Source organism: Anomaloglossus baeobatrachus, chromosome 5, assembly GCF_048569485.1.
Source record: "Anomaloglossus baeobatrachus isolate aAnoBae1 chromosome 5, aAnoBae1.hap1, whole genome shotgun sequence".
NCBI lineage: Eukaryota > Metazoa > Chordata > Amphibia > Anura > Aromobatidae > Anomaloglossus > Anomaloglossus baeobatrachus.
This window is the reverse complement of record NC_134357.1, coordinates 39,730,834-39,748,235: the sequence shown is the minus strand read 5'-3', so window position 1 is coordinate 39,748,235 and position 17,402 is coordinate 39,730,834. Positions and strand designations below refer to the sequence as shown.

The following is a 17,402-nucleotide window of genomic DNA, read 5'->3' as shown; positions in this document are numbered from 1 at the left end:
GCAAAAAATATCCTTTTAAAGCGCACCAATTTACCAGGATTTTCCTATATAACATAAAGCCAGTGCTATACTGGCACCATCAGGCTGATTCTATACATACCTGTAGTTGTCAGCTCGGATGTATAGGTTTTGAAACACAAGGAAGTAAAGTTCATAAAATCAGCAGCTTTTTGAGTGACAGAAGCTGACAATCAGCTGATAGCTGGGGTGGGTATTCATAGTGATTCCTGCCTCCCTGCCTGTTCCTCCATCTGTTATTTATGCTAATTCTATTATAGAATTGTTTTACGAAGTGACTAGAAGGACCTGTGTTGATATACCCATGTGACCAGAAGGGGCGGGGCCTCAGTCAACATAGCTGACACCAAGAAGCAACATTGTTTTTCTGTTGGCCAACAGAAAAATAATGTTGCTTCTTGGTATCATTATGTTGACTGAGGCCCCGCCCCTTTTGGCACATGGGTATGACATCAGCACAGTTCCTTCTAGTCACTTAGTAAAACGCTTCTATAATAGAATTAGCATAAATAACAGATGGGAATGACAGAGGCAGGAATCACTATGAATACCTACCCTAGCTATCAGCTGATCAGCAGCTTTTGTCACTCAAAAAGCTGCTCATTTTACAAACTTTACTTGCTTGTGTTTCAAAACCTATACATCTGAGCTGACCACTACAGGTATGTATAGAATCAGCCTGATGGTGCCAGCATAGCACTGGCTTCAGCTTATATAGGAGAATCCTGGTAAATTGGTGCGGTTTAATTTTATATTTAAAAAATTATATATTATTAACTAAAGAATTTACAACACAAAAAATAAAAGAACTTAAAAATAAAAACAACAAACATATTTTATTTTTTACATAATAAACAGTAAACCAAAATGACACTAAGACAAAACGATACAATGTTACACAGGTAGAGATGGTGCGAATCGGCTGTGTCTGGTATTGCGATATTAATGTGAATGGGGATGAGCTGCAATACCAGATATAGCCTAAGAACAAGAGTGGCACTGTTTCTGAAACAAAGCCATTTTTTTTTTTTCCTCATACATCCCTTTTAAAATTATAGGACAACTTATCTGCATGATTAAAAAAACAACCGAATGTGTCAGATTCTAAATCATCGCAGAAAAGGCAACATTTATGTTTCCGCTTCTACTAACATCAGTTTAGTAAGGAAAAGGCGGTTATATTTGTAGTCTGTAATCAGAGAGACACATGGATCTGCATGGGAGCTGTATACACAAAACGACCGAACAGAAAAGTCCCTACCCAACCTTGCATGATCGAATATATGACTTATTTTCTTAGATGCCATACTTAAACATGCATTAAGTTAGTCTCAGCCTTTTCTATTGTCATTGCCTGGGTACATCCATTAGTCGTGCTGGTATATCTGTTTCATCACCTTCCATAAACTTATATATAACTGTAAGGAACAAAGATTTCTCAAGATTCGCCTTATAACTGCTAGTGCCCAAGAGTTTTACCCCAATGACAACGCTACAGTCTCAATTATCATTCATTCATTACTAAAAATCCAATGACATCACATAATTTCGGTCGTCTCATGAGCCGCTTTACACTCAACAAGGTTTCCTTCAGCTCCAGCGTAAACATTTTTCCCAATTCTGGCTCTTTTTCCCAGTTTGTTCTGGGTTTGCACCAATCAATGGTCAGAGATTTTTTAGTAGAGTCTGATTCATCATGTCTACATCCTCCAGTCCTCAGAATGACGTGTTGTCTGTGCCTTCAATACCAGCGTCTTTAGCCATAGATGCAAAGTGTCCTTTCCTTGCCAGGAGGTCTCCTGGGCTGTCGTACTCTATTATCTTTCCTGCGTCTAACACCATAACTCTGCAAAGGAAGAAGAGAGAAATGCAATGAGATCCTGCACGAATGGATATTTATTACACACACACACCCACACCAAAAGAAGATGGTCCTCTCTAGTTGTGATTTAGCGGGCTGCATCTAGACACTATAGAAGCAGAGAATGATGGAGGCAATGGCCTTCATACCATATATGGAGGGGGTCTGAGCTGTGCTTACGTATAACGGCTACCTGCGGCCACCACTAGGGGGAGCTCAGTACATACAGAATTTTAGGCTTTTTGCATTCACTATTAGCTGAATAAATCCATGTGCACATAGCGTCCACTATTGGTGGTGGTTGGCTGCAGTCAGGATCCTCATACGTAGAGATGAGCAAGTGTCCTCAGCACAGATCAATACCTGATCTATTATTCGGGTGCTCGGTACTTAATTGAGTATCATCTCTGGTTACGAGTACTGAGCAATTGTAGTTCTCACTCATCACTAGTTACCAGTACAGAGCACCCGAGCATGGTAGTGCCCGCTCATCACTAGTTACCAGTACCGAGCATCCAAGCATGGTAGTGTTTGCTCATCACTAGTTACGAGTACTGAGCACCCAAGCATGGTAGTGCCCGCTCATCACTAGTTACCAGTACCGAGCATCCAAGCATGGTAGTGTTTGCTCATCACTAGTTACGAGTACTGAGCACCCAAGCATGGTAGTGCCCGCTCATCACTAGTTACGAGTACCAAGTCTCCGAGCATGGTAGTGCCCGCTCATCACTAGTTACGAGTACTGAGCACCCGAGCATGGTAGTGCCCGCTCATCACTAGTTACGAGTACAGAGCACCCGAGCATGGTAGTGCCCGCTCATCACTAGTTACGAGTACTAAGCACCCGAGCATGGTAGTGTTTGCTCATCACTAGTTACGAGTACTAAGCACCCGAGCATGGTAGTGTTTGCTCATCACTAGTTACGAGTACTGAGCACCCAAGCATGGTAGTGCCCGCTCATCACTAGTTACGAGTACCAAGTCTCCGAGCATGGTAGTACCCGCTCATCACTAGTTACGAGTACTAAGCACCTGAGCATGGTAGTGCCACCTCATCACTAATTACGAGCAGCCGTGCATGGTAGTGCTCGCTCATCACTAGTTACGAGTACCAAGTATCTGAGCATGGTAGTGCCCGCTCATCACTAGTTACGAGTACAGAGCACCCGAGCATGGTAGTGCCCGCTCATCACTAGTTACGAGAACTGAGCACCCGAGCATGGTAGGGCTCACTCATCACTAGTTACGAGTACTGAGCACCCGAGCATGGTAGTGCCCGCTCATCACTAGTTATGAGTATTGAGCATCCGAGCATGGTAGTGCCCGCTCATCACTAATGATGAACGGTGATAACCAGTCTTATACTCACTTGTTACTGTCCATGATCGTGTGCAGACGATGTGCGATGGTCAACACTGTGCAGTCTGCAAATTCACTGCGGATCGTCCTCTGGATTAAGTTATCAGTTTCCAGATCCACCGCGGCCGTGGCTTCATCCAGAATGAGTATCTTGGATTTCCGGAGTAGCGCCCGAGCAAGACATAACAGCTGCCTCTGACCAACGCTGCATACAGTAACATAAAAGTGAAAATTTGGAAAAACGACAAAACAAAAATGACATTTGTAAAATTAGGAGGAAAAAAAGACAAAGTGCATTTAGCCAAGGAATGGCACATTTTGTCCTAAATGGAATCTGTCACCAGGCTTTTGCTGATAGTGGCATGACCCTGATTCCAGCTGTAGTATTGATAATAAGTATTATCAACTGGAGATCATCACTATTGGACTAGTAAACCAACTGTCAAGTAGTCCTCCATATTCATAAGCTCTGTATAACCCCCCTCCACTGATTGGCAGCTTTCTGTGTACACTGTGCATAGGCAGAAAGCTGTCAATTAGCGATGTAGGTGGGGTATACACACTGGAAACCACAGCAAGCAGCCCAGTAAGTGACACATCGCTGGAATCAGGCTCTCTGTCTCTACATTTTGCTGCTCTCAGATGGGTTAACAAAAATCTGATGACAGATTCCCTTTAAGGCTTATCTTTGTGAGCAGAAGCCGCTGGGCATGAACACAATATGGAAGCCATTGCTGTCCTCTTACCTTAGGTTCTCTCCTCCTTCGCTTACTTCATAGAAGAGCTTTTCCTGCAGCCCTTCTACATACGGCTTGAGATGGGCGAGTTCTAGAGATTTCCAGACTTCCTCATCCGAGTACTGGTCAAATGGGTCCAAATTCATCCGCAGTGTCCCAGAGAACAGAACCGGGTCCTACAGGAGAACCGTACACTGTCATGGCAGTAATGTTACTTTTGTTATACAACAGCCAAACTGTAGTAAAAAAAAAAATTATTTTTTTTGCAACCAACATCAATATTTTCCAATGTACCTGACTATATATTTCTAGGGCTTCCAATCACTTAAAAAATGTGTCTGGCCCTTTAAATAATCAGAAGTAGCCATTTCCCTATCTCTTCAAATACATAAAGTAAGCACAGATAGTACTGCTGCCTGATCTCAGTGTTATTAATGGAGGCACACATAGTATTTCCGCCTTGCAAACAATGTAGACACAGATATTACTACCTCCCTATTTATCCTGTAAATAATGTAAGCACAAATAGTACTGCTTCCCTGTTTACATCTGCAAATAATAGAAATGAATAGTAATGCATCCTTGTTTTCCTATTAATAATGTAGGCACAGATAGTACTGCCTCCATGTTTCTCTCTGTAAATAATATAGGCACGGAAACAGGGAGACAGTACTATTATTTACAGAGAGAAACAGGGAGGCAGTACTATCTGTGCCTAAATTATTTACAGAGAGATAGTACTGCCTCCCTGTTTATCTCTGTAAATAATATAGGCATGGAAACATGGAGGTAGTACTATCTCTCTGTAAATAATTGAAGCATAGATAGAACTGCCTGCCTGTTTCTATCTGTAAATAATATAGGCACGGGGACAGGGAGGCAGTACTATCTGTGCCAAAATTATTTACAGACAGAGTACTGCCATCTTGTTTTTCCCTATGAATAATGTGGGCAAAAAATGTGCTGCCTCCCTGTTTTCCAGTAAATAATATAGGCAGAGAAAGTACCGTACTGACTCCTGTTTTGTTTTTTTCCTGTGAATAATGTAGGCACAGATTATACTGCTTTCCTTGTTTCTACCTGTAAATAATATAGACATAGACAGTAATGCCTCCATGTTTTCCTGTACTGTAGGCACAGATAGTACTGTCTCCCTGTTTCCGTGCATATATTATTTACAGAGAGAAACAATGAGGCAGTACTATCTGTGCCTATATTATTTTCAGAGAAAAACAATGAGGCAGTACTATCTGTGCCTATATTATTTTCAGAGAAAAACAATGAGGCAGTACTATCTGTGCCTATATTATTTTCAGAGAAAAACAATAAGGCAGTACTATCTGTGCCTATATTATTTTCAGAGAAAAACAATGAGGCAGTACTATCTGTGCCTATATTATTTACAGAGAGAAACAGTGAGGCAGTACTATCTGTGCCTATATTATTTACAGAGAGATAGTACTGCCACTTTGTTTTTTCCTAATGCATAATATAGGCACAAAAAGTGCTGCCTCCCTGTTTTCCTGTAAATGATATATGAATGGATAGTATGGTACTGACACATTGGTATTTTTTCCTCTGAAAGATGTAGGCACAGATAATACTGCCTCCTTGCCTTTTCTTAAAATAATGTAGGCATAAATAGTTCTATTTTTTCAACTTTGTAAAGGGACAGATAGCACTGCCTGTTTGCTTCTCCCTGTGACTGATGTAGGCACAGATAGAACTACCTCCTTGGCTCTTGTTGTAAATTACATATGAAAAATCAGTACTGCCTCCATGTATCTCCCTGTGCATGATATAAGAGCATACATAGTGCTGCCTTCATGTCTCTACCTGCACACAATATAAGAGCATACATAGTACTACCTTCATGTCTCTGCCTTTCATTAGCTTAGGCACAGACTGTACTGTCTCTTACAGTAAATTGTGTGGTCTCTTTCTTAAAGTGTAAATTATGTATTTTCTGATAATACTGCCTCCCATTCTCTCCTCAGAAATACTGTAAGCACAGATAGTACTGCCTTCCTGTTTTCTTCTTTAAACTATATAGCAACAGGCAGGCGGTTCTAACTGTAACTACATTACTTAAAAAAAAAAGCAAATAGGAAGGCGGTACTTTCCATGCTGAAAATATTTACCAGAAAATATATAAAGGGATCAACATGGAGGCAGTACTATCTGTGCATATATAATTTACTAGAGACGATCAAAATAAAAACTAAAATTTTAACTTATCAAACTCTTCACAAAGTTTTGGTGACTCAATTCACAAAAATCCAGCAACATGGCTGACTGCAGCGGCAGGACAGGTGATGGAGTGGGGCACACAGGTAAGTATATAAAATGTATTACTGTGGACCCCTCCTTTACTCTGCCCTCAGTCTATTATGTTTTGGGGTTTGGAGAGGTCTCAGAGAATAATTATCTAGTTTCATGGTGTTTCCGATTTGTGGGTAATTGACATTTTCAGCCGATTTGGACGAATCAAAACCAAGGTGAATTTTTAAAAACGTGCTCATCCTTAGGCAGCAATATTGATAAAGAAGAAACAGTGAGGCGCTGCTCATAATCATGTAGGCACACATTATCTATTATTGTATCAACTTATATATGACTGTCACGAAGGTACCAGGTCAGAGAGTGGTCCCTCCTATTTCAGGTGTCAGGAGATCACAGCGCAGGGTCTCATACACACTTGTTCAGGTTACTACTGCTGGCTGGGCAGATTCTCTTTTATCCGATTCTGCTAGGGTTAAGTAGATCCTCTGATCTCCTGAACTCTGAATGTAAGCTATAGTCAGCTGTTCTCTATTGCTAATTAGCTCTGCTATAAAGATTTCTCTCCTAGTCCAGGTAATTGCTGGTGATAGTTTCGGCTTAGCATGCATCTAGGGGAAACCTGTGAGCTGAGGACCAGGAAGCCATTCAGAGAACACTTGTTGTGTTGAGTTTTCCCTTTCTTAGTCCTCTTTGGTTTTTCCCCTCTGGTCTGTTCCTCATTATTACCTCTTGTTGCTTGGAGTGCTTTGTATGATTGCTGTTTATTTTACCTCTGTCAGTCTAATCCTCTCTGTGTCTTTAATCTAGAGCGAGGCTAGCGTTCTTGCTGCCCTGTGCACTAAACAAGGCTGGGTTCAGGGAAAGACAGGGATAGGCACGTGATCGGCGACAGGGTGAAAGAACAGTTATAGCAACATTAGAGAGTGCAGGGATCAGCCTCAGGTGAGTTTAGGAGGTGACCCTGCACCCCTTTCCTTAGTACTAGGGCCCACCATTGTATCGAGTACCCTGTGTGTTAACCCTAGAAGCGCAACCATAGAAATCTACAATAGAAAACAAGTAACCTGGCAGACCTGCGAGGCCCCAGGTATGTGTTCTAGGGTTAAAGCGCTCACCGGGGGTTCCTGTACCTAGTGGAACCCCGGTAATCACTGTGTGACAATGACTGAGGCACAGATAGTACTGCTTCCTTGTCTCTCCCTCTAAAAAAAAAGTGAAGCTCACAAAGTATTGCCTATCTGTGAATCATGTAGGCCGATATAGTACTGCATCCCTTTACGTTAGGCAGTAGCTGATCTGATAGTACCACTTCCCTGTCTCTTTTTATAATTGTTAGCAGAGATAGTACTGTCTCCTCATCCATCATCTTATACCTTGCCTTACGTGGCTTACTATTATTCCCTTTTGTAACTTCTTCTACATAGGTTACTTCAGGGTCAGTTCTGATATAGTCCTGGTATGTGTAGAGCTTGCTCCACATGCTGGGACCTGGGCTGGTCTCTATCCACAATTGCCTTTTTTACAACATGGAAGCGGTTATATACAGGTTACAGGTATGTGTGCTCCATTATGGTTCTGCTTTTAACTTGATCTAGGAGGCCGCATGGCACATGAAATACGTAATATAGGTTAGGATCCCCCTATTGAGATTTGCCGTGACGTTGGCAGGGGTGGCTCAAAGAATTGATCAATTATTTGCTAAAAATCTCATTTTTTTTTTTTAATTATAGTACAGTTGGAATAAATCTGTGAATGTTCACTTTTTATATGATGCATGCCAATTTCAGATCGTGCTGGCTCCTTTTTCTCTGTTATGACCGTAGTTATGCTACAATTCTGGTGACTGACCATCACCATACCATGCACGCCTGATTTTGGTTTACAATGTATTCCTCCTGTTGGTAGCTGTTCACATTCAGTTGCCTCACCCCTTTCCACAGGCAATGCTAATTAAGCACCATCTTGGATCTGGTCCGCCTTTATCAATGGTTGCTGTCTGGCACTGAGAGGGTCAGTTCTGATATAGTCCTGGTATGTGTAGAGCTTGCTCCACATGCTGGGACCTGGGCTGGTCTCTATCCACAATTGCCTTTTTTGCAACATAGAAGCGGCTATATACAGGTTACAGGTATGTGTGCTCCATTATGGTTCTGCTTTTAACTTTATCTAGGAGGCCGCATGGCACATGAAATACGTAATATAGGTTAGGACCCCCCTATTGAGATTTGCCGTGACGTTGGCAGGGGTGGCTCAAAGAATTGATCAATTATTTGCTAAAAATCTCTTTTTTTTTTTATTATAGTACAGTTGGAATAAATCTGTGAATTTTCACTTTTTATATGATGCATGCCAATTTCAGATCGTGCTGGCTCCTTTTTCATAGGTTACTTCATCTCATATCCCACTATCGTGAATTAATAAGCAGATTTATTTGCATTGTGCCCTTGAATATGACACAGTACTGCTCCGCACATCCATTGAACGCAGGTAAAGGAGAGCAGAAGATCTGTGCTGATGCCAAGGGCAAAGAAACATGAAAATCTCTGTAGTTATAACGAATCCTTCAATACGTGTCTGAATCTGATCACAGGGAACATGATTGAATGCCTTTATACACGTAGTTGGGGGTCAGGTACTTTTCCTGCAGAGTAAAACAAAGTTACTCCCACTGCTGGGTGAGCCGCCATTGTTCCCACATCATAGAGGAGAGGACAAATCATTTTTTCTGGCATCGTAACTGTTTCAATCTCACAACACAAAGGAAACTTATTGTAGGATAAAGTAAAACGCTGCCAACAGTTAATATCCTGAATTCTCCACGTGATCCCCATAATCCTCAAATATTAAATATCCACCTGCTGTGAAGCTGTGAAGGTATGAAATGTCATTTTACCGGGAAATCCTTGCCAGGAAATCTCAGCAAAAGTCAAGAAAGTGGAGAAATGTAATGGATGTCTATGCTCAGTAATTGTCTTATGTGTAACTGCTGCCCCCTGGTGGTATTCTTGCTAAATGCAAGTTGAAAATTAATATTACAGTATATGATCTGAAAGAACATCATGTGACGCTTTAGGAACCTGATCTGGAGCAGAAGCATCACTGGGGGCTACGGGGCCACAATGCAAATAAAAGACTCTTCTCCTTAGATTGTGAGCACTAATGGGTACAGTGTTTCAGGGACACAGGATTGGTAGGCAGGGGGAAAACAACAATAGGTGCTCGGGCTGTAATTGCACCCGGGCCCCGGAGCCTAGGGGTCCCAAAAGTCCCTTTTGTCTATATAAAAAGACCAATGCTAATAAAGACTCGCTATTGGGGGCCCCGTTGGAGCTTTTGCATTGGGCCCCATGAGTTTCAAGTTACACCTCTGTTGGTAGGAATCGTCCAAAGTGGAGGAACGCTTTAATTGTTGCATTGAGTTTCTTCTCTCTAATTTTATGGGTTTTATCTGGTGATTTACCTGAGGAATTATAGTCAGTTTGTTGCGCAGGTCGTGGAGGCCGATGGTGGAAATGTCCAGACCGTCAATGATGATCTGTCCTTCTGCCGCCTCAATGATCCGGAACAGACAGTTAGTAAGTGAAGATTTCCCGGCTCCCGTCCTTCCAACTATTCCAACCTGGTGGACAGGTCCACAAACGGGGGAGAAGTCACAGATTTAATTTACAGATGGAGGAATAGCGGCCAAGATCTATCCATCCTAATATCTATCTATCTATCCTAATATCTATCTATACTAATATCTATCTATCCCTCTATCTATCCTTCTATCTATCCTTCTATATATCCTAATATCTATCTATCCTAATATCTATCTATCCTAATATCTATCTATCCTAATATCTATCTATCCTAATATCTATCTATTTATCCTAATATCTATCTATCCTAATATCTATCTATTTATCCTAATATCTATCTATCCTAATATCTATCTATCTATTTATCCTAATATCTATCTATCCTAATATCTATCTATCCTTCTATCTATCCTTCTATCTATCCTAATATCTATCTATCCTTCTATCTATCTTTCTATCTATCCTAATATCTATCCTAATATCTATCCATCCTAATATCTATCCATCTATCCCAATATCCATCCATCTATCCTATCCTACCTATCCATCCATCCATCCCTCCATCCATCCATCCTAATGTCTATCTAGCTATCTATCTCTCCATCCATCCATTCCTTCATCCATCCATCTATCCTAATATCTATCTATCCATCCATCCATCCATCTCACATTACCTTCTCCATGCTATCCACAGAGCATGAAATCCCATGTAGCACAAGGTCTAATTCAGCGCGGTATCGGGCCTTATAATCCACAAACTGCACAATGCCTTTATCTGGCCAGTCCTGTGGGGGGCGCCGCTGAGTCACCCATTCTGCCTATAAAGTAAACACAAAGAACAACATGATATTTAATTAATATGAACATTTTACTACATAGATATCTTGCATATGTGAAATGTAATTGGCTCCTATTGAAAAAAAAAATTCCCGTACTATTTCATACAGTAAAAATAGGGTCCAGCAACAAATATCAGCCCAACATGGGCATGGGGGTCTATGGGGGTCTATGGATACATTTGAAGTCTGTTCCAGTTCCAGCATGGCAAATGGACAGTTCAAAAGGGAGATGGCTGAGCACATCGCTTGGTGTTTCCCGGCAGTCCCATAGAGAATGAATGGACTGGGGGTAAACACGTGCATTTCTGCTCCACTCAGCCGCATCCTGCTGATCAGTGGGGGTCTCATGCCTGATCTAGATGTTACCATATTATCCCCTTTATAGCAGATCTATCACTAGATTTCACAATAAAAAAACGCATACATTATTAAAAAGATCTTAGACCACATGCGGCTGGTGTACTTACTTGGAAAATCCATGTTAAAATGGCTGCATAATCCATTTTTTAAGGTTTCTCACCTGATATTATGTGTATTTAATCCAGCCACACTCATAGAATAGTCATAATAATATCAAGTCTATAGAAATTGCTCATATAGGATTATACCGCCATTCTAACATGGATTTGCAAAGCAAGTACACCAGGCTATCTACTCAAATCTTTATATGAGTGTATTTGTATGAAAATGCTCATAATATTAGGTGAGAAAACTTAAAAAAAAAGATTATGCTGCTATTCTAACACGGATGTTTTCAGTAAGTACACCAGGCCCATCAGGTCTATGATCAATTTAATAATATGTGCAGCTTGTATGCTGAAATCTGATGAAAGAACCAATTAAACAACAGGAATACAGTGTTACTTACTTCATTCTCTGTTTTAATGTATTCATCCACGCGCTCAACGGCTACAATGTTGGTCTCCAGCTCAGACGTCATCCGGACCAACCAGTTCAGTGTCTGTGTGATCTGTGAAAATAAGATGTGCAATGTTAGGGCTCACTAACATTGGAAACTAAAATGAGCCACTGAGCAGCGCTAACCACTGAGCCACCTTACAGTGCTAACCATCAATCCATCGTACAGCGCTAACCACTGAGTCACCATACATTGCTAACCACTAAGCCATCGTACAGTGTTTACCTCTGAGCCACCATAGAGCACTAATTACTGACACACCATACAGCGCTAAACACTGAGCCACCATAAAGTGCTAACCATTGAGCCACCATACAGTGCTAACCACTGAGCCATCGTGCTGCACATAAAAAAAAGAAAGGGGTGAGCGCTGTTATTTGACCATATTTATAAAGATTGTTTGTTTGTTTTGCTGCTTAAAAAAATTGGTTTTGATGGCAATAGTCTGAGAGCCATAACTGTTTTATTTTCAGGTCCATAGAGTTCTTAGATGTTTTTTTGTGTGTGTGGTACAAGGTTAGGTTGGACAGTTATCCACACAGTGACAATTTATCTATACATATTTTCTAGATTTTGATGTTTACATTATGATTTAAAGTTTTTATATTTCTTGAGGGATTTTTAATTATATTTTGTATGTATTTTTCACACTTTTTATTTGTCACCTCCCAGAATACCGCCACCGCTCTCCTCCCTGACCACCGCCACCACTCTCCTCCCTGACCACCGCCACCGCTCTCCTCCCTGACGACCGCCACCGCTCTCCTCCCAGAACACTGTCACCGCTCTCCACCCAGAACACGGCCACCGCTCTCCACCCAGAACACGGCCGCCGCTCTCCTCCCAGAACACGGCCACCGCTCTCCTCCCAGAACACGGCCACCGCTCTCCTCCCTGACCACCGCCACCGCTCACCTCCCTGACCACCGCCACCGCTCACCTCCCAGAACACCGCCACCGCTCTCCACCCAGAATACCGCCACCGCTCTCCACCCAGAATACCGCCACCGCTCTCCACCCAGAATACCGCCACCGCTCTCCACCCAGAATACCGCCACCGCTCTCCTCCCAGAACACCGCCACCGCTCTCCTCCCAGAACACTGCCACCGCTCTCCACCCAAAACACCGCCACCGCTCTCCTTCCAGAACACGGCCACCGCTCTCCTCCCAGAACACGGCCACCGCTCTCCTCCCAGAACACGGCCACCGCTCTCCTCCCTGACCACCGCCACCGCTCACCTCCCAGAACACCGCCACCGCTCTCCACCCAGAATACCGCCACCGCTCTCCCCCCAGAATACCGCCACCGCTCTCCTCCCAGAACACCGCCACCGCTCTCCTCCCAGAACACCGCAACCGCTCTCCTCCCAGGACACCGCCACTGCTCTCCCCCAGAACACCGCCACCGATCTCCTCCCAGAACACTGCCACCGCTCTCCTCCCAGAACACGGCCACCGCTCTCCTCCCTGACCACCGCCACCGCTCACCTCCCTGACCACCGCCACCGCTCACCTCCCAGAACACCGCCACCGCTCTCCACCCAGAATACCGCCACCGCTCTCCACCCAGAATACCGCCACCGCTCTCCACCCAGAATACCGCCACCGCTCTCCCCCCAGAATACCGCCACCGCTCTCCTCCCAGAACACCGCCACCGCTCTCCTCCCAGAACACTGCCACCGCTCTCCACCCAAAACACCGCCACCGCTCTCCTCCCAGAACACGGCCACCGCTCTCCTCCCTGACCACCACCACCGCTCACCTCCCAGAACACCGCCACCGCTCTCCTCCCTGACGACCGCCACCGCTCTCCTCCCAGAACACTGCCACCGCTCTCCACCCAGAACACGGCCACCGCTCTCCACCCAGAACACGGCCACCACTCTCCTCCCAGAACACGGCCACCGCTCTCCTCCCAGAACACGGCCACCGCTCTCCTCCCTGACCACCGCCACCGCTCACCTCCCTGACCACCGCCACCGCTCACCTCCCTGACCACCGCCACCGCTCTCCACCCAGAATACCGCCACCGCTCTCCACCCAGAATACCGCCACCGCTCTCCACCCAGAATACCGCCACCACTCTCCCCCCAGAATACCGCCACCGCTCTCCTCCCAGAACACCGCCACCGCTCTCCTCCCAGAACACTGCCACCGCTCTCCACCCAAAACACCGCCACCGCTCTCCTCCCAGAACACGGCCACCGCTCTCCTCCCTGACCACCGCCACCGCTCACCTCCCAGAACACCGCCACCGCTCTCCACCCAGAATACCGCCACCGCTCTCCCCCCAGAATACCGCCACCACTCTCCTCCCAGAACACCGCCACCGCTCTCCTCCCAGAACACCGCAACCGCTCTCCTCCCAGGACACCGCCACTGCTCTCCCCCAGAACACCGCCACCGATCTCCTCCCAGAACACTGCCACCGCTCTCCTCCCAGGACACCGCCACTGCTCTCCCCCAGAACACCGCCACCACTCTCCCCCTAGAACACCGCCACCGTTCTCCTCCAAGAATACCACCACCGCTCTCTTTATCCCATGGTTATAGCCTTTCAGAGTGACTCACATTGAGTGCTGCGGAAATGGAAAGTCCAACCGTTCCACTGTCCACTGTGCCCCGGGCCAACACAGCGAAGAGCGCGGCAAAAAACACAGTCAGGTTCCCCACAAACTCAAGACGGATGGCCAGCCACCTGCGGACAGTAATACACAAATGGGAAATTACGAGCGATACGTCCTGGTCACGAATGGCGAGGATTCACACCCGTCATGGATGTCTTACCTGTTGGAGACAATCCAGGAGTAAACACTCTTCTGGTTGATATCTAAGGTGTCTTCATTGTGCTGGAGGAACCTCTGCTGATGTCCATAAGCTCGGATGACGGACAGGCCAGAGACTGTCTCCCCGAAGTGAGAGTAGATGGGAGACCTTGTGACTGAATCCAGACGTCTCAGCTGACGCGAGGTTGTGACGTAAAACCTCTACAGACACAATGACAATGTCATATGCTATAGATCTGTACATAGACATCTATGGGAATAATGGTCACTGGGGGCAAGTATCGATCAGCATTCTACAGTTGCAGTGTGACTCCCCATTTGGGCTCATAGTTCCGTTGTTATAAAACAGAGTTCCAAATTCTTTGCGTAAAAATAATAGTGGAGCATTGTTTTCGGAAAGCTAAGACTATGGGAAGCTTTAGGATATACTGTATTCTGTTTTATGTGTGAATAATAGACTGTAAGCTCTTCAGATCACTTTAGGGGGTCTACAGTCAGCCAGAATTTTACAATTTAATGATGCTGTTTGAGGTTTTAAGACAGTTAACCAAAAAGCAAGACATTTTATAAAATATAAAACATTTTTAAAATGTATATAATGGTTATTATTATAACATGTCCTGCTCTTAGGCTGCTTGCTTAGATACATGGACCTTTTAATTCAATGTCTGTGGTGGGGGGGATGACTTCCTGTCTTTACAGGAAGTGGGGGCAGATCTTTGCCTCTACAGGAAGTGGGGGTGGATCTTTGTCTCTACAGGAAGTGGGGGTGGATCTTTGTCTCTACAGGAAGTGGGGACGGATCTTTGTCTCTACAGGAAGTGGGGACGGATCTTTGTCTCTACAGGAAGTGGGGACGGATCTTTGTCTCTACAGGAAGTGGGGACGGATCTTTGTCTCTACAGGAAGTGGGGACGGATCTTTGTCTCTACAGGAAGTGGGGGCGGATCTTTGTCTCTACAGGAAATGGGGGTGGATCTTTGTCTCTACAGGAAGCGAGGGCGGGTCTTTGTCTCTACAGGAAGCGGGGGTGGATCTCTGTCTCCATAGGAAGTGGGGGTGGATCTTTGTCTCTACAGGAAGTGGAGACGGATCTTTGTCTCTACACGAAGTGGGGGCGGGTCTTTGTCTCTACACGAAGTGGGGGCGGGTCTTTGTCTCTACACGAAGTGGGGACGGATCTTTGTCTATACAGGAAGTGGGGCAGGTCTTTGTTTCTCTACAGGAAGTGGGGGGCGGGTTTTTGTTTCTCTACAGAAAGTGGGGGCAGGTCTTTGTCTATAGAAAGTGGGGGTGGATCTTTGTCTCTACAGGAAGTGGGGGCAGGTCCTTGTCTCTACAGGAAGTGGGGACTGATCTTTGTCTCTACAGGAAGTGGGGGTGGATCTTTGTCTCTACAGGAAGTGTGGGCAGGTCTTTGTCTCTACAGGAAGTGGGGGCAGCTCTTTGTCTCTCTACAGGAAATGGGTTGGATCTTTGTCTCTACAGGAAGTGGGTGTTGCTCTTTGTCTCCAGAGGAAGTGGGGGTGGGTTTTTGTTTCTCTACAGAAAGTGGGGGCAGGTGTTTGTCTATAGAAAGTGGGGGTGGATCTTTGTCTCTACAAGAAGCGGGGGTGGATCTCTGTCTCTACAGGAAGTGGGGGCGGATCTTTGTCTCTACAGGGAGTGGTGGCAGATCTTTGTCTCTACAGGAAGTGGTGGCAGGCCTTTGTCTCTACAGGAAGTGGGGGCAGGTTTTTGTCTCTACAGGAAGGGGGGGGGCAGGTTTTTGTCTCTATGCTCTTGCTCTCCTATCTGCCATACTGCATATAGGCATCATAAATCAGCTGACTTTAAGTTCAGAACAGGCAAGCCATATGAGAAAGGTAAGAGCAGTGCATGCTGGGAAGTGCATAAAAGTAAGCTCCAGTGCCTCTAGTGCTGGCAGAATGCAGATTAAGGGGAACTGCACACTTAAACAAATGCAAGTTACAGAACATGAAAATTGGGATATTGCTTGGACATATTAGACTGGCATAAGCAACAAAAGCAATTTTACCTTGTTGTACAGGGGTAGAGTAAATCAATGCTTTTTTAAAGTTAAATCAGAAAGGACAGGTATTATTTAAGCAAAACAACATTATTGATCACTATATATAATTAAAAAAATGTGTTAAATAGCCAATGATTATGACTAATTCAGAAAATAGATGAGTAAATAATTAATAATATTTTTGACATGCAGGTTTGGAAAAAGGACCGCTGAGAAATCAGACACCATCAATGAAGGCAAAGAACACTCAATGCTTACCTGCACAAAGTAATATAAAATGACTAATGGTACGATGACGGCAGCAAAGATGGGTGTTGCCCAGCAGATGATAAACAGGGTGCTGATCACTCCCAGGATGCAAGAAATCCAACTGCGGAACGACATAGGGATGGTTTCATCCACGGTGAAGATGTCCTAGAAGCAAATACAATTCATGCATTGATTTGACCTGTTGATTGTGAAGGTTGTCAGTCTTTCCCCAAGATTTTAATAGTTTCTGTTGTTTCTACAAACTTTAATAAATCAATAATACAAGTGAAAACAAGAAACTACCTGATACATCTGATTGAAGAAGAACTGCTTTCTAGTCAGTGTTTTATCTCACCCCAGAGCTGGATTCACAGTTACACTGCTCAGTACTGCTGTATAATGTCCTCTAAGCTGCTGCTTTCTAGATGTATCACACCCCAGACCTAAATTTACAACTACACTGCTTAGCACTATTCTATAATGTCCTCTAAGCTGCTGCTTTCTAGTTAGTGTTTTATCTCATCCCAGAGCTGGATTACCAGATGCAATGCTCAGTATCACCCCACTTCTATGATGTACATATGTTGTTTAAATGTCTAAGTGCTGCTGCTAGAGAGTACGGCTGGCAATGAAGCAGAGCCGGAGCAGTGCAGCGGTCGGCGCCCTCTAGTGATCGGCAGTTTTAAGTGTTTTACTGTATTTTACCATATAATATGTATTTTAAAGCATAATCTGT

At 44.4% G+C, this 17,402-nt stretch overlaps 1 protein-coding gene across 1 annotated transcript in view; it reads right to left on the bottom strand.

Moving 5' to 3' along the window:
* Nucleotides 1-828: 828 nt before the first annotated feature.
* Nucleotides 829-17,402, bottom strand: part of ABCC2 (ATP binding cassette subfamily C member 2) — a 71,003-nt gene continuing 54,429 nt past the window's right edge. Inside the window, exons 24-32 of the mRNA XM_075348427.1 lie at nucleotides 16,676-16,831; nucleotides 14,387-14,586; nucleotides 14,171-14,297; nucleotides 11,547-11,648; nucleotides 10,514-10,657; nucleotides 9,719-9,877; nucleotides 3,985-4,151; nucleotides 3,249-3,443; nucleotides 829-1,864 (exon numbers count right to left, since the gene is read on the bottom strand). Of these exons, the coding sequence (XP_075204542.1) occupies nucleotides 1,735-1,864; nucleotides 3,249-3,443; nucleotides 3,985-4,151; nucleotides 9,719-9,877; nucleotides 10,514-10,657; nucleotides 11,547-11,648; nucleotides 14,171-14,297; nucleotides 14,387-14,586; nucleotides 16,676-16,831 (1,380 nt within the window). The 3' untranslated portion in view covers nucleotides 829-1,734. The remainder of the gene's footprint in view (nucleotides 1,865-3,248; nucleotides 3,444-3,984; nucleotides 4,152-9,718; nucleotides 9,878-10,513; nucleotides 10,658-11,546; nucleotides 11,649-14,170; nucleotides 14,298-14,386; nucleotides 14,587-16,675; nucleotides 16,832-17,402) is intronic.